Source organism: Olea europaea, chromosome 4 (genome assembly GCF_002742605.1).
Source record: "Olea europaea var. sylvestris chromosome 4, O_europaea_v1, whole genome shotgun sequence".
Classification (NCBI taxonomy): Eukaryota; Viridiplantae; Streptophyta; class Magnoliopsida; order Lamiales; family Oleaceae; genus Olea; species Olea europaea.
The window spans coordinates 17,368,284-17,393,843 of record NC_036240.1 but is presented as its reverse complement, the minus strand read 5'-3'; the positions used below and the strand labels follow the sequence as shown (position 1 = coordinate 17,393,843).

Here is a 25,560-nt window from a genome sequence, read left to right as displayed (position 1 = left end):
CCCCATTTTTTGGAGAAAATGAATTTTACAATAGTGTTTTGACATAATTTCAACCACATATTCTTTAATAAAATAATATTACACGCAAATCCAAAATTTTTTCTTATTTTTTAACCACACATTTCACATCAATACACTATTCAAAAATTCATTTTCCCCATCAAAATGGGGCTCAAACAAGGGCTTAAATTACACTAAAACAGACATGATTACGAACATTAACCACAAGACAATAAAGAGTATAGATATACTTGGACATCTTTTTAAATAGTGTTCTTTTGTATATCTCCGGCCAGGCAAGACCTAAGCCGAAAATCCAAATAGTAGCCAAGCAAGGAACATGAATTCATACAAAATTGAGCAATAATTTTAAGAAGAATGTGCACTTAATCTTGTTGTAACAATATTGTGAGCTTGGCCCAAAAGAAGAAATTAGTATGTGCCACCATCACCCAGCCCAAATTACAAAATAGAATAGACCCCGCGAACGGCACCTCTTCACTTCCCGAATCCCAAGTGAATCAGCAAGAAATGGCGCCACTATTTCCCGCGCTCCTGCAAATCCCGCACTAAATTGAAGCCATTACGAAAACCCTGGTTTCTCACCCTGTCCAGACCACCCAAGGGAACAGTAATTATTTTTTGACGATTTGTATGTGTGTGAGGTTTTGAGGTATTTGATTCTTTCGAGATATTAGTTTTGATTGTTGAATCTTGTTATCACCCTAATTTGTGCTTTGATGGAATTTGAGTATGTTGAATCTATTTTATTTCAGATTGCGTACTTTATTTTCCTTCATGGGTTTTGAATTAGAATTTGTACATTTCGTGTACAGCTCCATTAAAATGCCAAAAAGAAATATCTTCCATTATTTCAAGAAGGACGATGATGATGGATCATCTGGTAAGCCAAATGCTCCACACGACTCTCCTACTTCAAATCCAAGATCACCACCGAAGAACAAAAGAGCCAAGCCTGAGAATGAATTTTCTTTTGAAAGTAACTGTTCATGCTATGAACGAGATCCTGGAAAACGCATCCCAATATGGCAATACCCGGCTAACAAACAAGATGAGGTTCGAAGAGCTTATGTCGATATGGGACCATATCAACCTATTTATGACTATCCATTTGTTTCATTTGGGACTAAAAAACGCCGATTTCAATCTTCTTGGTTCACAAAATTTTCATGGCTTGAGTTTTCCATAGAAAATGGAAGTGCATTTTGTTTTCCATGCTATCTATTTGATAGTAATACGTCTAAGAGTGAGGCATTCACAGTCAAGGGGTTTCAGAATTGGAAGAAAGTCAACTGTGACAGCAAATGTCCACTGAAAACGCATGAAGGAGGTTGTAATTCTTCACATAGCATTGCTGTGCAAAAGTTGAAGGATTTGAAAAACCCAAGTCAACATATGCATTCTTCAAAGGAAAACATGCTTACAACCGGAGTCATTTTAAAGCAAGTCAAGATATTTTCAAATTCCGATTTTGTCGAATATTCAAAGCTCACCCACGACTCTAATCCATTGCATTTTAATCTTGAGCGTGCCAAAAATGCTGGTTTTGCTGATCTTCCAGTACCTGGAATGCTTGTGGCTTCTTTGTTTCCTCGAATCATTGCTTCCCATATTGTAAGTAGTCTTCCGCTCTTTCTCTGTCGTCCATAATTAGTATTTTTTTTTTCACTTCACATAATGGCAAGTCGAATGGAATTTGTAGCCAGGGGCTGTGTATGTGAATCAAACTTTGGAGTTCAAGTCACCAGTGTATTCTGGGGAGGAGATCACCGGGGAAGTACAGGCACTCAATATTATTAGACAAATGGAAGAGAAATATATGTTAGTACTTGTCTACTTCCCTTGTCATACAAAGTTTTACATCTTATTCAAGTGTTATAGATTGATTCATTGGCACTTTGCCCGTGCTTTTTTAGGGTGAAATTCACTACAAAATGCTTCAAAGCTGGAGGAATTATTGTGATTGACGGTGAGTCTACGGCAGTATTGCCGTCTCTGGCCATGAAACAAACTTGAGGGATTCATTGGCACTTTGTCTATTCAAGATATATATTTGTACATTAGTTGCCAAACTGTCCTCCTTGTCTTTGGCCCTCAATGGACAGATTGCATCAACGCACTTTTTCAGGATAAAATGGATAAAAACTTATCATAGTCTAGCCTGTGCTGCAAAAAAAATAAAATAAATAATAATAATAATAATAATAATATACTCAGACACAATCTTGAAAATTTTGCATTGATCCAGAAATTTCTAAAATGTATTTGGTTTTCAGATAAACATAAAGTTATAAACTATGATCAACCTATTCACTAGCTGCACAAGAATTAAATTATTCAGCATTAAATGAGATCCAATTGCATCGCAGCGCAAACAATTGAGAGCAGTAGCAGAGAAAAACTTGCAGGTGTTTTATGGCTTCCATCCTCAAAAATCTGATTTTGAGATATAAAACAGAAATGTTCAATGAAAATAAGTCCAGATGCTACAGAAATAAACTGGTAGTACATAATCAATGTAATGTCTTATTACCATTCTGTCAAATTGTAATCGTCTGGTGGTTCCAAATGCACATCTGGAGTAACCAGCCACCTCTTCTTTGTAGTCTTCAATGTTGGACAATCTGAGTAATAATGTAACACGTAAAAGCAATGTTTTAATTTAGAGATGAGAACTAATCTGTCAGAGCTTAATCTTTAGTTGTTCTGAGATGAATTTTGAAAATAATGATCAAACCCATTCATTGAGAAACTTTTGTCTATCATGAAAGGGTTCGTCTTATGCAGTAGAAAATTATTTCAAGAAATCATAATGCCAGTTGCTGGATGAGGATGCTGCAAATGTGGATTTATGGATGCAATAATGCAAGTGATCTTAATCTTTTCGTGATAGGGGGGGCAAGGGGCTAAACATAGGGGATGGAAAGATATGCTCAACCTCGTAGTTTCATGTTTTATGTTAAATATTTATTCTAATCTTGGTGTTGAAATGAGAGAATAATTCCATAATGAGTTTTTGCAAGTAGTATTGTGCAGGAAATGATTTGATCGGAGAAGTTGATATTACCTCCTTCGGCATATATTGAGTTGTAATGAACCTCAGCCCAAAAGCTCAAGAAAATAACTGCATGTCAATATAAATTAAATGGGATACCATACAAGTTTCTTTCTGTAGGCTTTGTTGTCAACACCAAGAAAAAGATGGAGTTGGTAAAGGGGAAGATAATTTTTTTTTTTGATAAGTAATCAAATATTTTATTAATCAAAAGATAATACACAGGAAGTGTATTATAAAATTAAACAAGAAATAAACTTCATAAAATTAGGCAGCCTATCTATGTGACTAGAAGTTGCAACATTAAATTAATTATACCAAGTCAAATAAAATAATTCTCTAAATTGCTCAAAAGTCTTTATCTGATCATCAAAATAGCGCTCATTTCTTTCTCTCCATTCGCACCAAACAATGCAGTCTGGAATAAGGTCCCAAACAAGTTTACTGTCCTTGTCACGAAACTTCCTCCTTCATGCCTTCAACATATCTTCCACACGTCTTGACATCATCCAATCCATATGTTGAGAAGTCAGAATATCATTCCACAGCAAACGAGCATCATCACAATGGAGAAACAAATGGTCAATCGTTTTCCCATCCTTTCTGCACATATGACACTAATCTGTAATATAAAATTCCCTCAATTGAAAATTATTCGCTGTTAACACTTGTCCGTCCATAGTAAAAACGCCACCCTTGGAGGTAGTTTACTCTTCCAAACCATCTTCCAAGGAATGAATTCTCCGCATATCCCAATAAGGATCTAAAATAAGTCCTAATTGAGAAAATGCCATTCCTTCCCAGCGTCCATCTAATGCGGTCACTATCTCCTATCCTGATATGCACTTCATACTAAGCGGTCAATAACAGTGCATAATCATCCACTTCCCAATCTTGTAATCCCCTCCCAAAAACAATGTTCCAGTTGATGCTCCTGTTATGTGTATCTAATACGTCATTCACCATAGCAGATGGTATCATGGCAATACGATACAAAGAAGGAAATCTCTCCCTTAGCTGTTGATCTGTACACCAACAATCATCCTAAAAGCTGATAGTATTGCCATTCCCCACACCAAAGGTCATTCTATTCCCAAAGTCACTCTACCTTTGTCGAATATACCGCCACAAACTGACGCCGGGTAAGATATTGATTATCCTATTGGCTTGTTGTAGCAGATGATTCGCAAGAAAATAACGACAGAAAACGCCCAAAAAATCAGAGAAAAGACTCTGAATTGAACTCAATATTATTAATAATGCAAAATGCTGAAAACTAAACTACAAGCCAGGTTAAATAGCTGCGAAATACGAAATTATGAAAAAATTACCAAAAATGGCAAAATCCCAAAATTATACCAAAATAAAATATTAAGTAAAAGAAGTAAGTTGCTAAAAATTTGGCTTAATTCGAGTTCTTTAACATATAGAAAAAAGGAAACTAAATATTACCATAAATAGTAAAAAATAACTTAAAATTGAATTTTGGAAAGGAAAACAGTGGATTTTGGGCTTGAAATTGACGTCCACCAAGCAAAGCTGGGGTGGCCACGACATGCGCGCCGAAGAGAGCTTTCCGGATTGGGGTCATAATAGCGATTCCGATAACCGTAGCCAAAGTTATGGCCAAATTACCAAAGACGCGTCAAATTCCCCTAATTAAGGAAATAATGGTGATTCACTTTCTATCTTTGCGCTGATCCGCCATCTCATGGTATCTCAGCGCTATCATCGTGCTATCTGACAAATCAGCATCACTCGACTCGGATCCTCTTGCATCACAAACTCACCCCGTAGGTACCACGACCCTCAACTGAACACCATCCACCCTCCAAAATACCATATTTCTCTTCTATAATTTCTCTCTAGAAACTCTCCCTCTCCACCCCCAAATCGCTATAAACGCTTACCCAATAAGGCCTTATTAAACAATACAAGGCTCCTTAATCCGAGTCCCCCAACCCTTGTGGGAGAACAAACTGCACCCCAATTGACAAAATGACATTTCCTCTCCTCTCCTAACCCTCCACAAAGGAACTCCCTTTGGATCCTCTCTAGTTTCTTAGCCACTGTAATAGGAATGGGAAACAAAGACAAGAAATAAGTGGGGAGATTCGAGAGAGTAGACTTGATAAGAGTAAGGCGACCTCTCTTTGAGAGGTATATATGCTTCCAACCCACTAACCTCCTCTTCACCCTTTCCACTATACTGTCCCAGATGTGTTTGATTTTGAACTTTGCTCCTAGTGGGAGCCCAAGATATGTCATAGGCAACTGCGCAACCCTACAGCCCAATTTAGCAGCCAACCCTTCCACGTTATCGACCTCTCCAATAGTGATAGCCTCAGATTTTCCCAAGTTTATCTTCATTCCAGATACGGCTTCGAAGCATAAATCAAACGACGCAAATTCCTGAAGTGCTCGAAGTCTGCATCACAAAAGATCAGAGTATCATCTGCAAACAGCAAATGTGATATCTGCAATTGACTAATCCTAAAGCCCTTTAACAAACTCTCTCCCACAACCTTCTCAACCATTTTACTGAATGCCTCCATTACAATAATAAATAGTAATGGAGACAAAGAATTCCCTTGTCGCAACCTTCTACTACTCCGAAAATGGCCTTCAGGAGTGCCATTTAGCAAAATCGAAAAAGAGACAGTAGAAATACAAAATTGAATCCACTGGCACCACTTGGGCCCGAAACCACATCATCTAAGCATATACAATAGGAAACACCAGTTTACGTGATCATAGGTCTTTTGAATATCAAGCTTACATAGCATCCCTAGAGCCCCTTGTCGTAGTCTTGAATCAATGCATTCATTTGCTATGAGTACAGAATCCAAGATCTGTTGCCCTTTGACAAAAGCATTCTGAAATTTAGAAACCACTTTTTTCAGCACCCCTTTTAATCTATTAGCCAAGACCTTTGCAATAATCTTATACACCCCACTTACTAGATTGATAAGTCGAAAGCCCTTAATTTCTGTTGCTCCTGATTTTTTTGGGATCAGCACAATAAATGTGGTATTAGAGCTTCTCAAGAATCTGCCACATTGGAAAAAACATCCACAATGTCTGGTCGTATCACATCCCAACAAGCCTCATAGAATGCGAAGGAAAATCTGTTCGGTCCTGGGGCCTTGTCATCATTCATACTGAACATCACCTCCCTAATCTCGTCCTCCCCAAATGGTCTTTCTAACCAACTGACATCCTCCTCAAAAATAGTGGAAAACTCTAGCCCCTCAAGCTCTGACCTCCAATCAAACTGCTCCTTATAAAGATTTTGATGAAAACTCACCATTTGGGTACCAATATCCTTTGGGTCCCCATAAGTTATCCCATCCACCTCTAGCATAGAGATACAATTGTTGTGCCTGTTGGAATTGGCCACCCTATGGAAAAACTGTGCCAAGAAATCTCCTCCATCTCCACCAACCTCTCTAACTCTCCCCTTAATTTTTGACGTCGCTCCCTCTCTTCCCCTCTCAATCCTCGACTTTCCTCTTTCCTATCCAACTCTACTATTTCTGATATGCATTGATTTTTACGTCAGTTAACATCTCCCACCACCTCCTCATTCCACCTTTTGAGGTCTCCTTTTAAAGCCTTTAATTTCTGATCCAACACATAACTGGGGGACCCCCTGAACTTGTAAGAGCCCACCAAGTCCGTACTCGCTCTTCAAAATCGTCCACTTTAAGCCACATTTTTTCAAACCTAAAAGGCCTTTTCCCGTTATACCCCACATCCCCAGATAATGAAATAGTAAAATGATCTGAATATACCCATCCCAGCCTCCTCCGAGCGACGTTCGGGTAGTTAGGCTCCCACTCCACACTAATCAAGAACTAATCAATTCTAGAATGAACAGGTTGCTCTCGATTAGATGACCAAGTAAAATCTCCCCCCATCAAAGGCATATCTTCTAACATATTCTCCCTGATAAAATCCGAGAAGTCCCCCATAGCCCCTGTTAGTCTCCCGGCGCTAGACCTTTTAATAGGAAAGCGGACCACATTAAAGTCACCCCTATGCACGTTGGGAGTTTCCACCAAGCCATCATACCTATCAATTCATCCCACAATCCGCCTCTACTTTCATCAACATTAGGCCCATAAACTCCTATAAATATCCAATGACATCTATCCCCAATATTTATAAATGAAAGGGATAGAGAAAATAGCCCCTCACTATCCTCCTCCAACTGAAAGACTCTAGTATCCCACATAATTAACACCCTCCTGAAGCCCCCAATGACCCCACAAATTGATACCCAACATGCTGTCCCCCCCCATAAGCTACTTACAACAGCCCTCAAAACGATCTCCAACTTTGTCTATTGTAAGCAAACAATGTCAGTCTTCCAACCCTTTAAGAGATTTCGAACACCTAACCTTTTTCCAACTTCATTAAGCCCTCTCACATTCCAACTAACTATTTTTTGAATCATCTTGAAGCACCATCATCCATCCCCATCAATCCTCTTCTTGACTCACCACCCCTCACGTCATAATTAACCGAGCATTCAAGCCGTTTAAGCTCATGGTCACCCTTTCTTCTTGTCTTACCTCCTAGTGTATCCATCCCTTATCCCTTACTCGCCTCCAACTCCTCAAATTGCATGAGCTTATGTTCATACCCGTCGCAGGACACCCCCACCATCTTGCTGAATTCCAAAATTTTTTGAAGAGCCTAGCTCGAAGGTGGCGGTCTAATGACAAGCTCACTCATTTCCACTATCTCCTCCGAGGAAAACTGATCATATTGTAAGTCCCCTTCCTCCACCCGAACTACATCCCTACTCATATCCTCTTTTTTGGCGCCCTCCACCCACACAACCAGAGCTTTATCAGTCCCTGCGTCGCCCTCATTTATAGGCTTAGAATATCTCCTACAGTAGGTATTCGTAACCATCGTTGCCAAACATGTTGCCCCTTGTTGTTTATCAAAAGCCGAAGCTAAACTTTTTGTTGTTGCATTGGGTGTCTCTTGCTCCGTAGTTGACATTAATGCTATTGCTGGCCTCGTGTCCAACGTCTCCACAATTGTGGAACAATTGCCTTTGGTCACATCCGGTCTCTCTGACTCCAAATTCATCAAACTCGGCTCTCCTTTCTTGTCCCATAGTTCCACCTCCGCCCTTCTACTTTGTACTTGGGATTCGCTACTTGGCTCAGCCATCACCTCTTTAATGTGGGCCCTCTTCGATTTCAACTCCTTAGACACCTCATTTGCTACTACATTTCCAATAGCTGTATAATCATCTAAGCCCACTCTACACGTATGACAATACGTCTGCCTATGACCCACTGCATTCCCGCTAACCAATAACCACAGTAGTTCATCCAATTTTCCTTTCAATGCCTTTATGTGGGCCCTTATGTCAGCATAGTTTGCAAAAATATCAGACATTCCTTCTGTAGTCTTTTCGCCGTCCTTATGCACTGCTTTATCCTTCTGCATCCGTACCCATTGATTAGCATTTTGAGAGGCCTGAATGTTTGCAAAAACTGATGCATAAGTCATCCCTTGCAAGCTTTGCTCTTCCACTACTCGATGCTTGGCCTTATCTTCGACAACAAATGATTCTATAACTGCTTGGAACACGCGCGAGATCGTTGCCATCCCTCTCCATTACGCCCTTCAGGCACCATCACTACACCCTTTCGACTTCACTCCCCATACCGCGTTATTATGAGATACCTACCACGACTGTTAGTACATCGTTGTGCCAAAAACGCTCGGGGGGTCTCATTAAATTTCGCGACAAAATCCTCCAACATTCTAGCCATCCTTAACTTATCCACCATATTCACCATCCAAACAGCTCCAAATATTCCCATGTGAATAGCATTTGAGATCTTAGATCCCCATTCTGACATCTTAACCATGCCTGAATCAGTGACAGGCACTACAAACTGTTTTTGCCTCAATTCTGAAATTGGAGCAAGACACCAACATGCCATTAGGAACACTCTGTCTCCCTAGATTCCGTGCAACCGAAGCATCATACGAAGAAATAGGATAGTTAAGAGTCCTAGGCGAAGTCTGCTTGTTCTAAAATACCCTCAAAGCAACTATGACTAGCAAGAAAACAGCGAAAAAGAAACAAGAAATAACAGAGTGCAGATAAGTTGCATTGTATATGCACTTATGTTTTGATCAGTCAAAAATCAACTCCATCCATTTTAAAGTACAACTAGCTAATGAAGTTCATGAAAGAGTACCTCGTTCGGATTTTTGAATGTTTGGAAGTATTTCAATGTAACAGGTGTCCTCGAATGATGTTATGACAAGTATTTTTACACCATACTGCAGCAAGTCATTAGTAATCATCAGACTGCAAGAATTTGCTTTCTCAAAAGATCCAAATGGCTAAAGTCATAAGATCATGAATCATTAAATAAAGACTTTGATTTGTGTAATGTCAATTTTGGATTCATTTGTAGATGATGAACTTAACTCATACACATTTATCAATACACATAGCAAATCCACTTGCTATTTTCTTTTTAGCGGGGTGGCAGGATGGCTAGTATGCGCACAAGTTTTTAAGACCTACTCTGTTTTTAAACAAACTTTTGCTTAACGACTCTTGATATAGCACAACAAAGGACCCATTTCTTATCAGCATGGAATAATCAAGTCTTATAAGGGCCAACATCAGTAAGTGGGAGCTCAACAGTTAGAATGCCGTGTAACATGAGCCAAATTGTTTTTGTCCTTGTGGATTTTGACATCCCAAGAAAATTAATGAAACTTTCAACCAAATATCATATCATTAGTAGGTCTAAAATAATTTTCCATCAAGCACTTCCAAATCAACAATACAGTCATATGTTGCTCATTCCATCCATATCTACTTCCTCATTACCCCTCAACCTCCCCTGTTTTAATCCCTTCTTCCTTCCACCTCTTTTAAATATATTTCAATCCTCATCCTTCCCATCCCTGACCTTGAAAGCAGCTATGCGACGCGAAATCAATCATGTATATTTTAAGGATTAGCATCACGTACGATGTGAAAGCAGAAAAAGTAACAAGTATCACAATAGCAAATGGACTGCAAAATACTGAGCTATAATTTGAGGTTCAATCATAAGAGCAAAACGGGTAAAATGAAAGCTAAGAAAACTATCACAGTCATGAAACGAGGCCAAACCAGACGAGGAAATCATACCGAATCTGCAGCAGCCTGCAAAGTAACATGATCACCCCATTCTCCACTCCTGATTTCCATGCAAATTATGTTTATATCACAATGAAATAGACAACCAGTAACCATCAGACAATGCAGAGTAAAGACTTACTTGGACATCTTTTTCAAATATTGCTCGTATGCCATTGGTACGTATCCTTCATATATCTCTGGGCAAGACTTGAGCTGAAGTCCAAATTGTTGCCAAGCAATAAATATCAATTAAAACAAAATTAAGCAATAAGTTCAAGAAGAATGTGTACTCAAGGGAAGTGCCTACCTGATTAACAACTTCTTGTCGCACAAACTTGTGGTGCTCAGGAGTACGGTAAATTTGATCTGATAGAGCTCTAAACTGAAAAGAATCACATTTCCAATCAGAATTTGTGATAAGTTATTCATTTCTGGTAAGTTAACAAGGGACATAATGCACCTTGCAAGTTAAACTTCTAACTTCTTTGAACACATTATGTAAAAAAAAGGTGCTCGTGGAATTCTTCTCATCATTTTTTTTTATTTTTTTATTTTATTTTATTTCTATTCTTTATTTTTGTAGATACTACTGAACATTAGAAAGTAATTTTTCTAGACTAAAGTCAGAAGCCACAAATATATTCATGACACAAGGTTCCGATTCTCTAGTTCCCGGCATTAGAAATAAGGAGGGTATAACCCCACTTTCAGAAACATGGTTATAATGGAAACTTTCACTGATACAAGGACACCAATTCTACAAATTTTCTTGCTTTGATTATGAGGTCTTCAACCAATGTTCACAACATGACAATACAGATAGCACACTAAATTTTTGAAACTCAGTGTAAGTACATGGCATGACTAAAACTTTCTTTCAGATATTCAGTTGTGAATTCAAAAATCACATGTACAGTCATATCATTTTGATGAAACTTTCCTGACAAGCACGGTCAACAAAAAATTTAGAAATCATCAAATCACGTGATCCGAAAGATTTCTTCACCAAGTCAAGGCCTTACAGGGAAATCTAGATGATGCAGGCTAGCAAAGTGAAACTTAAGGACACTGCTCCATTTGAGAACTAAAATGAGATAACTTCGGCATCTGACCGACTAATATTATGGTAAAACCCCCAATTTTAATCCAGCCCAATAGAAAGATCTATTGAAACCCTGTCCTTGATTGGAATTCCTCTAATGTAGAAAAGGAAAGAAATATGTGCTTCTGATCAAAGGACTACGCTTCGACAGAAGATATGACATAACAATGCGACTGACAGTCCAAGTTAGAGAAAGAAAAAGTGTGAGCAAATAAAAAAAAGTATAAAAACTAACCTGGCAATTTCCATCGCCTCGAACCTTAAATTCTACCAGCTCATACACCAGTAATCTAGAAAAGAGAACATGAATTGAGTCTATGTTTAAATATAATATCAATAGATTTTATGCATCCTCTACAAACTAAGAGAAGTGATACATTACTCTTTTTTTATAAGAGGGGGAAAAAATACAAACAAACAAACCAACCAACCAACAAAATGAAGACAAGCACTGCCAAGATATCATCTACCCACAGGCTGTCATTGAGAACAATCAGAATTTCTTCAAGAATTATTAGCTTCAGTGGCATTTTTTTCCAAACCTAAGAGGTATGTCTAAGTTTATGTGCTCGTTGCCAAAACTTTGTTAAGTTCTTGCCAAAAATATGATAGTATTTCTCCTTGTGTTCTTCATGTCAAGAAACAGGATTCCAGTACCTGTCCAGAAGCCTTTGATGATCTAATGTTGTTTTATCAATTGAGGGTATTTCACCATTAATTCTAGGAATGTGCTGCAAAATGAAGACAAAATTGAGAAAGATTAACATCCAATTCATATTTTGGAAACAAATTAAAGAAGTCTAGCAGGAATGTTTCCTCATTAGTCATTAGAATAATGATGCATGAATCTGTATCACTAAATGTGATTTGTGTACTCTTTGATTATTAAGTTCAAAAACTGCAGCACTTTAGTACATATTATGTATGCAACAACATTAACTTGAAAAGCTTTATTCCTAATGAACTTAGAATCGGTTACATGATGCTTTTTCGCCACCCATCAAATGAAAATTATACACAGATCCCTATTACAGGATACAGGCCACAAAGTCTAGACATCCAAAAATGAAAACACCTATTCATCCCTTTTTGATAAAAATTCTCTCTCCTCTTGGTTTCTTTGAATCAAACTCCTCTATGACGAGTCATAGTCGCTGCCTCCGGTCCCACTCATTCACTTGTTTGAGACTGTTCATGGAATAGATTTTGTTTGTTCTTGTTCGGGATGCTATAAAATACAACAGTTGCAGTATTTACCAACTATAATAAAACTCAGCACGACAGGATGAGCAAGTTATCAATTATTCCATAGAAATACTAAATCAAAATTAACTCTAACATGAAATCTAAAGCATAGTTTTAGAGTGCAACAGGTTACTGAAGAGAGAGAAAAATGCATCTCATGTACTATTAGCTTTTAAAATGACATGCAATAGCATATTAAAATCAAACTTCAAAGGTTCTAGGGAAATTGATGAGAAGGGGGATATTGATCTCCAATGACAATACACTTACGGGAATAGGAACCATCTGGTTCAATCTTTTGCCCAATTCACCATCCAAAGCATTCCCGTCCATTTGGTCCAGAGAATGTGACCACTCCTCCCCACAATATGACTCTCCTCCTGGGCTAGAATATGAAGCAGATACTTCCAAATCAGTAGGTTCTTCTTGGCAATTCCCATTTCCTACAAGTTGTAAAGCACATAATCATAACATAGGTAAGATGATAATATAATTCAACAAATCAAATAGTCTGGAATCTGTGATACTATCAATACCAAAATTGTAGGTTCCAGGTGACTGAGCAAACCAATTCGGAGAATAGAAAGATGTTTGTGAATGGTCTACACCCTCCTGGAAAGATTTAGATTGTTCTGCATCTGAAATTCGTAATAGTTCTTCATGTAGACAGTTTACTGAGAGATCGTGGTTTTCTGCATTGCTAGATTCTGTGCCACAGTTATATTCTTCAAGGTAGTGCCCAGGAAAATAGTCTGTATTTTGTTGCAAAATGGAACCACAGCATCCATAATTAGGATATGGATAAGTGTCGAAAAGCTGGAGACCCCACCGAACAACATCAGGATCTTGCTCGTACTTAATCATTAGAATACCAAGGGTCAAAATCGGAGCATTCGTGCCTCAAAAAGTACTGAGTTTAATAGCTGCTGGAGAATGGAGAGAATTATGATATTGGAAAACATTAAACTTGATTGGTTTTGGGAAAAGCATCATATCTAGCTTCCACCTGATTGAAGAGTAATATTAGGTATTTACCGCTGTGCCACATATCAGAAGTTGACCAACGCACTCCAAGCATAAAGAATGGACTTTTTTCATTATTTTTATTTTTATAACATTTTCAACTAGCATGGGATGCAATGACATTCATATGGAAAGGTCAAATCACACAAGGCCAATCAGGAAAGTCATCAAAATTACAGTAACAATAAAACAACCATTGGAAAGAAACTTTTGCCACATGTTCGAGTTTAAGAGGAGACACAATTCTTTATGTATGCATCTATCCACTTTCTACTACTAAATTTCTTTTCAGTAAAAGAAATTTATTTTCAGAGAAAATAACTGCTATGAAGAGGCCACCTATACATACCTATATACTAGGTGATTAATGTTAATGTAGGCACATGGAACTCGTAGCTGCTGAAAATGTTGGAAGGTCTAGTGAAGTGCAGGAATCATGGTGATGACAGTGGTACAAGCATGCACTTAAATTCTTCAATATGTTGATCAAATAAAGGATCTAGAGACGGAATTATGAGAATAAATCCAAAAACAAAAAAACCAAAATAAGAAAGAAGTGTATGGTTTCATTGAAATAGGGAAAGGTTTCACAATAACACAATAGTTCTCAGTTCTGGCAATCCACCTTTGGTCTTCTTCCAAAATGAATGATCATGAATTGAAAATAGATAACCTTATTCCACCAATGCAGGGACAGTAATGCCTCCAAGCAACTCATTGGAGAGTTCCACGTATGGGTAGGCCCCAGCATATGAGCATGCATGCGACTAACAACTTATAATATACACAAGTATGAGTAGAATTCCTTTCCTTCAATATTCAAGTCAATATTTGATCATTAAATTCTTAAAAAATGGCAGTCGAGGGTAACCTAATCGTTCCATTGCTCTAGATGATTAACTATCTCACACGCGTAAATTCCAATCCAGAATAATGGATGCATCCAGTAACTTCTTAAAATTAGATTCTAGCAAAACAATTCGGAAACCCATTAATTCAATACAAATTCTTCGTTCATCATATGATGGATTATAAGATAATAATGATCAACTGTGTAAGATTCAAAAAAACATTCCCTTAACTACAATTTATGGCTTCCATTTCTAACATATACAATCCTACGGCTGTATGAGCTAAAACAACAGTGTCAAACTCTAAAACGGCCAACCAAATAAATAAAAAAGAAACAAATCAAAAGTTATGGTCCAACACCTAATTAAACAAACAATCACGTTCCATCCAACCGCGCACACATTCCACGTGTAGAGACATTAGATCAATCTGCTAATCTAACCACGATAGCATCGCCACAATTGAATCAAATTTCTTAAAGACAAAGCAATCAAAACAAGACTAAAATCATCCGACACAAACAAGACCATCACGCCACTGATTTTAATTTACCATAAGAATTCAACAATGCAGAACAAAACCTGCCTTGAATTCTCGAATTTCGATCAATATCGAATCAACAATTCTCCTCTCCACATCATAGCCATTTGACATATAGATACGAGCAGATAAACAGACAGCGGTGTGTCATGTGTGTATGTGTGAAAAAATGTAACGCTTTGGTGACGCGACGAATGAAATGTGAATGCTGAGAATTGAAAGAGGATTATGGGTATTTATTTAAGGGAAAATAAATAAATTGAATTTGAGAACTAAAATTTCGTGAATTACGGGGGATGTCATATCACGAGGGGAGTCGCTGTTTTTGTACAATTAAAAAGAAGGAAAATGCGTATAAGAGAAAACCGACAATGGAATTGGAATCTCACTCTGATTAACATAGCCCAGTGTTTCAGCAGTTGTCGTTCTTGTCAACTGACGGCGATTCCTCTCCGTTTGTCTTTTTTTCGGGTGCGGGACCAAATAAGTGTAGTCAACATACGAGTAAATTTAACTAATAATCACTTAACTTTACACTTGATTACTACTTGCTCACTCATCTTTCACATATTACTGAATGCTCACTCATCTTTTCATATAATTACTCATTCATCACTCGTCTCTTCAAATAATTGGGCGACTTTTATGGCAAATTTTCGACAACTTCCGACCACAAAAAATGTCGAATTTTGATACCGTTGGAAAGCCCACGATGTCCTCTTCAATTACCACCCAAAATCTCATTATAACTCCAAGGGATTCGATCGAAAAATTGCCTTAAAAGTTGCCCAAAATTTTTGAAAATCTGCCCAGATTTTCAGATTTTTTGACGACTTTTAAGGCAATTTTTCGGCAACTTTTGACCATCAAAACTATTGAATTTTGATACCATTGGAAAGCCCACAATGTCCTCTTCAATTACCATCCAAAATTTCCCCATAACTCCAAAGGGTTCGATCGGAATAAACCCACAAAATCAGCATCTTGAAAAGGCGAAAATTTGGACAAAGTTCGGGATGCTGACTTTGTGAGTTTATTCCGATCGAATCCTTTGGAGTTATCGGGAAATTTTGGATGGTAATTGAAGAGGACATCGTGGGCTTTCCAACGGTATCAAAATTCGACATTTTTTGTGGTCGAAAGTTGTCGAAAATTTGCCGTAAAAGTCGCCCAATTATTTGAAGAGACGAGTGATGAATGAGTAATTATATGAAAAGATGAGTGAGCATTCAGTAATATGTGAAAGATGAGTGAGCAAGTAGTAATCAAGTGTAAAGTTAAGTGATTATTGGTTAAATTTACTCGTCAACATACTTCGGTGTCTTTTTTATTTTTTTTAATCATCAATTTTTGGACCGTGCTACACGACCACATCGATTGAGACAAGAGTTGACACATCACACATACATGGGAGCTTGGTATTATTTTATTCGCGCGGGATCCACACCTCGACTGTGGGAGGTGTGTCAACCTTTGTGTCAAACAATACGGTTGAGTATCATTTTTCTTTTTTCATATGGACCAACTTTGTTGTCGATTTCATTTTTTTTAATACATTTTTTCCTTTAATTTGCTAGATTGATCATTGTAGGTGTATCAGCAGGCAAAATTAGTAGATCTTCCTCATTCTTCAGTTTCGGTGAATAAAATGAGTGTATATACCAATAGTAGTCCAATACTTAAATCAAAGAGAGATGATACGTGTACATTTTTTGTTTACAATCTTGAATATAACATGCTGAGTAGGCAATTTCTCATTGGCTGTTGCACAAAAAAAGAAAAAAAAATGTCATCAGTCAATGAGAAATTGTCAACTTAGTTTTATGTAAAGAAGAGTGTAAATAAAGGTGTACAAGTAGCTTTACACAAATCCAAATGGGAATACTTACGAGTATAATAGATATAGTTAGTTCAATCTCTATACGAGTGAGCCAATCGACAACGTTTCCTAATTTAAACCGTCGTCAATTATTACATAAAGAAAAGTTCTATATGTACACTTCATGTTGTACATAATGGATTACATCCCCTCACATAAAAGAGGAACACGAATATTTTATTATATGTGGGTCCTCCATGTGAGGATGTGTAATGATGTGTGTACATCATTGTATACACATACAATTTCCCTTAAATAAAATATTTTGATAAATTTATTTATGGACGAAAATATTGATGATAACAAGTGATGAATATTATTGATAATAATATGTAGGTAACAAAATAATCATTTTACGTTAATGATGGAGTTGTTCATTGATAGTTCTAAAAAAGATGTAAATTACCCATACAAATTTCTTCATTGACTAAAAAATAATATTATCTCTTATTAATATTAGAAAGTAAATTAATAAAATTAATTTGTCCACGGAATTTCATAAATAAATAACTAAAGTGATTAAAATGTAAAGTTAAATATTACTGAAGAAAAAATTATTAAGTAATGAAATTAAATAAATTAAAGCGGGGGAAAAACATAAATGAAATTATAAGTCACAGGAGAAATATCAAAAAATAAAAATAAAGTGAAGAAATAATAAATGTTTCTTCATCAGCAATCAACGATCAAAGTACCTTGAATATCGTTAATAGGGATGGGTGTTCGTCAAGTATTAATGTCAATATTATTATTGAAAATTTAGCCTGAATCATCGACAATCATCCAATTTTGTAAGTAGAATAACTGATTTTGTCGATGATCATTTTTTCATTGATTATTATTGAAAAAGACCCTCAAAGAGTTTTGTTAATGGTCTCATATTATTTGAGCCGCCTCTTATAAGAGAGTTATAATAATGAGCTCTTGTTTGAGCCTCATTATTTTATAAAAATGCATTTTTGAATAATGTATTGATGGAAAATGTATGGTTAAAAATAAGGAAAAATTTTGAATTTGCGTGTAATATTATTTTATTGAAAAATGTGTGATTTAAACGATGTCAAATTACTATTTAAGAATATATTTTTTTTAAATGTGGGTCAAGTAGAGCTTGAATATGCATGCATGATTATTACTCGGGTTCTTATGTGTTTATTGTTGTGCATAATAATGGATCGGTAAGACGATTTTTTGGGCTCAGTTTCTCCTTTTCGATCGATATCATAAACCAAAACAACCCAACACTTCTCCAACCTCTTTCCACTTACGGTTGTCGATATTCACACACTTAGGAGACTACAAAGATAGTAACCATGAAGGCAGTAGGGCGAGAGGGCAGAGAGAAGTCAAGAGGATCAGCCAGTTTTTCACATGCGATGAGGCCAAAGAAAAAGACCCATATATCCAAGTGAAATGGGCGTGTATGGTAAGTAGAAATTAGGGCATAGAATGGATCAAAAGTAGGCCAACACGTGATAAATGGGCTACCAAGTGAATTACCTCTGATTCACCGTCCAGGTCAGTGGAAATGGGCCATGAATGGCACTAAATAAACTAGGCTGCTTTAAATGACTCAATTAACTTTTAGATTGGGTCATTTCAATTATGGTGTCGATTTATCGTTAAGTTATTTGGTCGATGTTGACTGAGAACATAACTGAGTGACCATCATAACTTGAGAAGGTCGTTTGATAACAATTTGTCTAACAAACCTCCACCTTGGTCCCAAAGGACCTACAAAGAAAATAGTAACACGTGTTAGTAATATTTCCAATATACGGGAACGATAAAATTGGAAATTAGTTACCTTCATCGATGTTTAGAAGATTCTTACAACTCCTAAACTTTACCAATGGCAGCACATTTGTGCCCTTGTCCGAAAGATTGCACTGTGTATGTATCTTTTCAATTATTACCACTTCTTGTATCACGATGTTTTTAATGAAATGTAGTTTAATATCGATGTGTTTGGTGCGTTCGTGAAAAAAAAAGGGTTTTTACATAGGTGTATAGAGAATTAACTGTTTGAATATTACACCACATGATCATTTAGAACATGGAGTTCATGTAGCAAACATCTAAACTACAAAACTTCTTTAATTGCTTCGGTGATAACAATATATTCTGATTCAGTTGTGAATAGTGCAACTATGTATTGTAATTGTGACTTTCAATTAACGCAAGAGTTAGACAAAGTAAACATATATGAAGAAGTAGATTTTCTATTATCTCTATCCCTCGTACAATTCGCATCTACAAAGCCTTTTAATTTTACACCTTCTTTATTAACTGAAAACTTTATACCTACATTACTAGTTCACTTTAAATACCTTAACATCCATTTTAAGGTTCCTAGTGCTCAGGACCTAGATTAGACATATACCTACTAAGGGTACTAACTACAAAAGCTAAATCCGGTCTAATGTAAACCATCAAATACATAATAGATCTAATCACATTTGAATATGGAATCCTATTCATGTCTTCTATTTCTTTCTCATTACATGGTGCTTGGTCGATAGATAACACAAAATGATTAGCTAAAGTTGCAATGGCTTTGCACTCATTTATGTTAAATCTTTTTAACATATTTGAAATATATAAGGACTGATGCAAAAACAAAATAGAATTTGACCTATCTATTTCAATTTCCTTACTTAAGATTTTTTTTTCCTAGGTCTTTCGTGTCAAACTCACCATTCAACTTTGTTTTATATTACTTATCCATTTAAGTGATGAACCAACTAACAACATATCATCCGCATATATCAGTAAGAACACATAGTTGTTATTTGCATCATCATATTGGATATATGGACAGTGATCAAACTTACTCCTTTGAAAACCTACAGTGAGTATAAAATAATCAAATCTCTTATACCACTGTCTAGGTGGTTTCTTTAAGCCATATAAGGATCTTTTCAAGAAACATACATGATCAGATTTAGTTTATCTCTAAATTATTTAGATTGATTCATAAAGATTTGCTCATCAAATTCGCCATATAAAAATGCAGTTTTTACATCAAGTTGTTCGAGTTTCCAGTAAAAATGTGCAACTAATACAAGCATGACCCTTATAGTAGTATACTTAACAATAGGTGAAAAAAACTCATTATAATCAACACATTCCTTCTGTATGTATCATTTGGCCACTAACCTAACTTTAAATCTTAAGTGTTCAGATTCATTAACACCCTCCTTTACCTTAAAAACCCACTTACAATCAACTATAGATTTATTCTTAAGTCTAGGTATTAGTTCCCAAGTTTGATTCTTTTTTAAAGAGCTCATCGCCTTTTTCATTGCCTTAAACCACTATTCTGATTGTTCACTTCTCATATCTTCCTCAAAGATTTTTGGCTCTTTGTTAACTAGCTCCTCATAGCTAGTATGAGTGAAAACTAACTTGGACTCATATCCAAATCTTATAGGGGCTCTAGATTGTCTTCTATCTCTGTCCCTAGCTAAATTATAATATGCTAGAGGATTCTCTTTTTTAGGATACTCTTCCATCACTACTTCATCCCCATTTTCCACCTCAGGTTGTTGAATTTGAGTCTCCACCTCATTAGAGGTGGTGGGTATAGATGTACTAAGTTTTCCCAACTCCACCTTCAATCGATTTATCTTTTCATCTTTCTATTTCCCACTCATAGGTTTAGATTCAGTCTTAAGGTAAGGCATTTCAACCTTGTTAAATGCGACATCATAACATGTAATCCTTAATACCCTCAGGGTAACCTAGAAAAACATATTTTCTAACTTTAGGTTCAAGCTTTCTCTCACTTTGATAAAACAAAGTAGCACAACCAAAAGTTCTAAGCACGGAGTAATCACTTAGTTTACCAGACCATTTGTTTAGGAATATCACCATTCAATATAGCAGATGGAGTCAAATTAATCAAATAACAAGCAGTCATAACAACTTTACCCTAAAAAGATTTTGGGACACCAAAACTTAACATCATGCAACACACTTTATCAAGTATAGTTTTAATCGTCCTTTCAGCTACCCCGTTTTGCTGAGGGAGTGTAAAGAACAGTCTTATGCCTTGTTATTCCGATTTTTTGGCACATATTATCAAATTCAATGTTAGAAAACTCTAGGCCATTATTTGTTCTCAAATATTTGATCATCTTGTCAGTTTGGTTCTCTACTTGTTTTTTCCAATTATTAAAGATACGAAAGATGTCAGACTTATCTTTTAAAATATAGACCCACACTTTTCTCGTGTAATCATCAGTAATAGACAAGAAATACTTATTTCCACCTGAGGTGAGATTACTACCAGAACCCCACAAATTTGAATGCACATATTTAAGAATGCCTTTAGTTTTATGAACACTCATGGAGAAAGAAGATTTGTAATGTTTACCAAACACACAGTGATCACAGAAAGACAAATTAGACACATAATCATTTCCAAAAGTACCCTTTCGTAAAGGAGTTTAAGACCCTTAATACCTACACGTGCAAATCTATTGTGCCATTTATGTGTGTGATCGGCCTTGACAGAAGAGATAAAGGAATTTAGATCTCTTATCACTTCTCCTATAGTGATATAAATATCATTTCTCCTAGTTCTCTTAATGGAAACAAGAGCTCCCTTAATCAATTTTAAAACTCCACTTCCAATTTTACCGGTGAACTCAGCCCTTTCAAGTCTCCTTACTAAAAATCAAGTTCCTAGATAGTTCATGATTTATTTAAAATCTTTTAAAGTATACACAAAGTCAGTGTCAAACTTTAAGGTAATGTTAACAATTCGAGCAACAGTATAAACATAATTGTCACACTGTACAACATACCCATTATTTGATTCATGTAAGTTTTCAAACCAATTCATTTGTGATGTTACATGAAAAGATGCACCAGAATTAAGTATCCACTCATGCAAACGAGAATTGACAGTTATATTCAATTCAGCAAGATAAGCAATAGGATGTGTAATCATATACACTTCACCCTCATAAATATTGGAAGTAGAAGACAGCACATTCATTTCATCTCTCTCTTTTCCCTTCAACTTACCCTTTTCTTTATAGCAATCTTTTATAAAATGTCCCGTGTTGTTATAGCCATACCATTTTCTAATCTTAGTTCTAGATTTTGATCTAAACTTAACATTGCCCTTCTTTTTACTTTTATCTATACTTGTCGACACCACTATGGAAACATTCATGATTATTTTGCCTAAATTGAGTTCTACCATTTACCATGTGACTCTTACCGTCTTTTTTACTATGTTTTTCAACTTTAATCTCCATCTCCTTATTTCTGAGAAAGTCTATGACAATTTCAAGCGTCAAAGCATCCCTATCATACTTAATCACATTTTAAACTTCTTTATAAGTATCAAGAAGGAAATAAGCAGAATTAAAGCCTTATAGGTTTCTGACACCATTTTCTCATAGTTAACGATATCTTGGACAAGTTTGTTAAACACGTTTAAATTTTCATCAAGATCCCTTGAAGGATCCATTTTAAAATTGAAAAACACTCAAATAAGTAAAGTTTGTTTGGAGTAGATTTGAGCAAATACAAATCCTTTAATTTTTTCCAAAGTTCTTTTGTGATTTTCAGTTTCCCACTTTTCTCCGAATTGTATCAAATAAGTGTAAAATGATTGAATTATAGGTAAACTCATTAGCTTCTTCTTTTTGTTCTTTCGAGATTTCCAAATAAAAATTATGAGTTGTCATTTTTCTGAATCAATTCAGAAATGCACAAAATGACCAATCAAGTCGCACGGTCACAGATAGTATACACTGTTCTAGATTTACAGGATTTTATAAGATTCGCGATCTTAGATTAAGAGAATCTTCAAAACGGGTAAGATCAAGGTGTTCTAATGAAAACTAACGAGACAATAACGATGAATGTCAAACAAAGCAGTTTCAATTATAGCAATTCCACACAGAGTATACCACGAAGATAATGAATTTAATCAAAGAACAAAATACTGCAGTCACGTAATAGTAGTTACTTCCTAATTTCTAGCACGAGCAATAGTTACCCCACACGGTAACCCCAAATCCTATTGTCACCTCCACACGATGACGCGCTAGTGCAGAAAATTTAACCGAGATAAGCCAATTTACCAGAGTGAATACGTCCGAAGTCCGTAAAATCGAGAGATGCGAATTTGCTGTTTTAGAGCACCACTATTCACCCTAAAGATTTAGCTAATATATTTCAATGCAGTTGGCCAAACAATCGCAGAACGAGCGTCCAGAGCCAAATTGTCGAAGTTTTCTTGCGTAATTTGAAACACTGAACAAACGATACCAGTATGTTTAAGAAATCAAAATAAGTATTCTGAGAGCTCACTAGGAACAACCATCGCACGACGTTGTCGCCTGTCACTGCCATATGCCACCTAGGGAGGAGCATCTCCACCTGCTAGTTTTTGGGTATGGTCTCAATTTTCCCGACAGGTGAGTGGTTTGGTCGGAAATAGGACGTCCAGGTGCGGCCTCTTCATGAAAAAATGGGGACTGTGGTTTCTTTCGATTAATTTTGGTGGAAAAGTCCTCCATATGCTCTGATACCAGATGTTGTGCGGAATAATGGATCACAAAGATGATTTCTTGGGCTCATTTTCTCCTTTTTGATCGACCCCACAAACCAAAATAACCTAACACTTCTCCACCCTCTATCCACTTACGGTTGTCGATATTCACCCAGTTAGGAGACCACAAAAGAAGGTAAAAACCACACAACGAATGTAGAAGGGCGAAAGGGCAAAAAGTCGGTAGAGAGAAATCAATAGGGTCAGTTGGTTTTTCACAGGCAGTGAGGCCATGGAAGAAGATCCATATATCCAAGTGAAATGGACGTGTATGGTAAGTAGAAATTAGGGCATAGTAATGGATCAAAGGGGCCCAACACATGATAAATGGGCTACCAAGTGAATTACCTCTCATTGTCCGTCCAGGTAAGTGAAAATGGGCCATGAGCAGCACTAAATAAATCAGGTTGCTTCAAATGGTCCAATTAACTTTTGCATCGGGTCATTTCAATTGTGGTGTCGATTTACCATTCAACAATTTTGTCAATCCTGATTGAGAACATAACCAAGTTACATGATAGTCTCGGAAGGTCGTTTGACAATAATTTTCCTAACATTTATGATTTATATTTTCAATTCTCTTTTCCGCATAATGCAATAACTAGCCGTATGGATGTCTTTATTTGTATTAAGGATTTTGAAAGGAGTTGATTCTTCTATGATGTATGATTCATTGTCCTTGAACATAAATTCTATTGAAACTTTAGTAGCACTTTAGGAACATTGTTTCTATACACTTTCAATACATGTATTATTTTATAAATGCATTTTACATTTAAAAATTTGGTTAAGGTGCTCATTCTTAAATCTTGGTCAAGGCTCCATGGGTATCAATGCCAAAGGGCTGGAGGTCTTTCTTCTCATCTCCTATAAAAAGTTTTCTTGGTTGGTTTTATGTGTTTTACCCAAAGGAGGTTTGGTGACCAAGTTCTACAGACAAACTAGGTGGCTTCTTATTAAGCAATCATTATGACCATTTTTCTATGAGGAAAAATAATTTAAATAATTTAACATGATGACATTATAATCAAACTGATTTAAGATGACATGAATATGATATAGATAAGAAAAGAGTTATATAACATATTTATACTTTAATAATAGGGTTTAATGAAAAAATATATTACAACAATAAGTATTTATAGAACTTGTGTTTGGTAAAAGTTGTTTTAGGCAAATTATAAATCATGAGCTAAACAATTGATAAATACAAGGAATTTAGAAAAAAGGGGAACTTATGTGTGTGTTTGAGCCATATTATTTTTTAAGAATGTATTTTGGAATAGTATATTAATGGAGAATGTGAGGGGTTAAAAATAAGGAAAAATTTTGAATTTGCATATAATATTATTTTATTAAAAAATATGTGGTAAAAATAAGGAAAGGTTTTGAATTTGCATGTAATATTATTTTATTGAAAAATGCGTGGTTGAAATGATGTCAAATCACTATTTAAAAATGTTTATTTCCAAATAATGCGGCTCAAATAAGGCTAATATAATGTGATCAAAACCATTTGTTCTTTAGTACGAGGTGGATATGATGACATCACACTGCCCCAATACACTTTTAATGATATTTAGGACCATTGGTGCTATAACATCAATTTAGATGGTGTTATGTGATATGCTCAATGAAAGGTGGAATTAAGTAATTCATTTAATTGTACTTTTTATTAAATGTCATATCAGTATCACCTAAACTAGTATTTTAATACTAATGATGCTAAATAACATTGCCCCATTGCCCATTATTGAATGGTAATGAAATTTTAGCATGCCGATTTAGAGTGTTTGAGACTTATTTTTAATCACTTTTCTTAAAAAAATGAGTTTTGTAATAGTGTTTTTTAAAGAATGTGTGGTTGAAAAATAAGAAAAAGTTTTAGAATTTTATGTGCATAACTATTTTACTTGAAAAATGTATGGTAAAAAATAATTAAAAAAATGAATTTTTAGAGAACAAGACTGGAACATGAACTTAGTTGAAAAGGTACTATATTAAAATCTTTGTGGAGTTTGAATCCTTAGATGTTGGTCAACACTCTAATTGTACTTTTTATTTACAATAGTCAACATCGCTCCACCTT

General features: G+C 35.9%; 2 protein-coding genes across 12 annotated transcripts; one reads left to right on the top strand and one right to left on the bottom strand.

The window, feature by feature from the left end:
* The first annotated feature begins 246 nt into the window (after nucleotides 1-246).
* LOC111393844 lies at nucleotides 247-2,061 on the top strand. Of its 4 annotated transcripts, none has more exons than XM_023019566.1 (3): nucleotides 249-1,635; nucleotides 1,724-1,846; nucleotides 1,938-2,012. In XM_023019566.1, the coding sequence occupies exons 1-3, from the start codon at nucleotides 754-756 to the stop codon at nucleotides 1,986-1,988; spliced, it is 1,056 nt and encodes a 351-aa protein (XP_022875334.1). In that variant the 5' UTR covers nucleotides 249-753; the 3' UTR covers nucleotides 1,989-2,012. The 4 variants fall into 4 exon arrangements, with proteins under 4 accessions (XP_022875336.1, XP_022875334.1, XP_022875335.1 ...); XM_023019567.1 differs by having other exon boundaries at nucleotides 251-673; nucleotides 837-1,635; nucleotides 1,724-1,965; XM_023019565.1 differs by having other exon boundaries at nucleotides 252-1,635; nucleotides 1,724-1,842; nucleotides 1,938-2,061.
* LOC111393846 lies at nucleotides 1,796-15,495 on the bottom strand. 8 transcript variants are annotated; one of them, XM_023019575.1, is made up of 12 exons: nucleotides 15,064-15,400; nucleotides 13,140-13,609; nucleotides 12,874-13,046; nucleotides 12,016-12,089; nucleotides 11,594-11,648; nucleotides 10,564-10,638; nucleotides 10,396-10,469; nucleotides 10,266-10,314; nucleotides 9,313-9,397; nucleotides 3,089-3,145; nucleotides 2,555-2,645; nucleotides 1,796-2,187 (listed from the first exon to the last, which is right to left on the bottom strand). In XM_023019575.1, exons 2-12 carry the CDS (start codon nucleotides 13,465-13,467, stop codon nucleotides 2,178-2,180), a joined length of 1,071 nt encoding a protein of 356 aa, XP_022875343.1. In that variant the 5' UTR covers nucleotides 13,468-13,609; nucleotides 15,064-15,400; the 3' UTR covers nucleotides 1,796-2,177. The 8 variants fall into 8 exon arrangements, with proteins under 8 accessions (XP_022875343.1, XP_022875338.1, XP_022875342.1 ...); XM_023019570.1 differs by lacking the exon at nucleotides 15,064-15,400 and adding an exon at nucleotides 15,408-15,495 and having other exon boundaries at nucleotides 2,065-2,182; XM_023019574.1 differs by lacking the exon at nucleotides 15,064-15,400 and adding an exon at nucleotides 15,408-15,495 and having other exon boundaries at nucleotides 2,065-2,182; nucleotides 13,140-13,529.
* Between the last annotated feature and the right edge of the window lie 10,065 nt (nucleotides 15,496-25,560).

Bases quoted from the DNA above. Each gene is read 5' to 3' on its own strand.
- LOC111393844 (XM_023019565.1), top strand. From the start codon at position 754: ATGTTGAATCTATTTTATTTCAGATTGCGTACTTTATTTTCCTTCATG. The intron at 1,636-1,723 runs GTAAGTAGTCTT...TGGAATTTGTAG, and splicing joins GAATCATTGCTTCCCATATT to CCAGGGGCTGTGTATGTGAA. The intron at 1,843-1,937 runs GTTAGTACTTGT...GTGCTTTTTTAG, and splicing joins CAAATGGAAGAGAAATATAT to GGTGAAATTCACTACAAAAT.
- LOC111393846 (XM_023019570.1), bottom strand. From the start codon at position 13,467: ATGATTAAGTACGAGCAAGATCCTGATGTTGTTCGGTGGGGTCTCCAG. The intron at 10,315-10,395 runs GTAAGTCTTTAC...CATGGAAATCAG, and splicing joins TATTTGAAAAAGATGTCCAA to GAGTGGAGAATGGGGTGATC. The intron at 3,146-9,312 runs GTACTCTTTCAT...ATTGACATGCAG, and splicing joins CATTCAAAAATCCGAACGAG to TTATTTTCTTGAGCTTTTGG.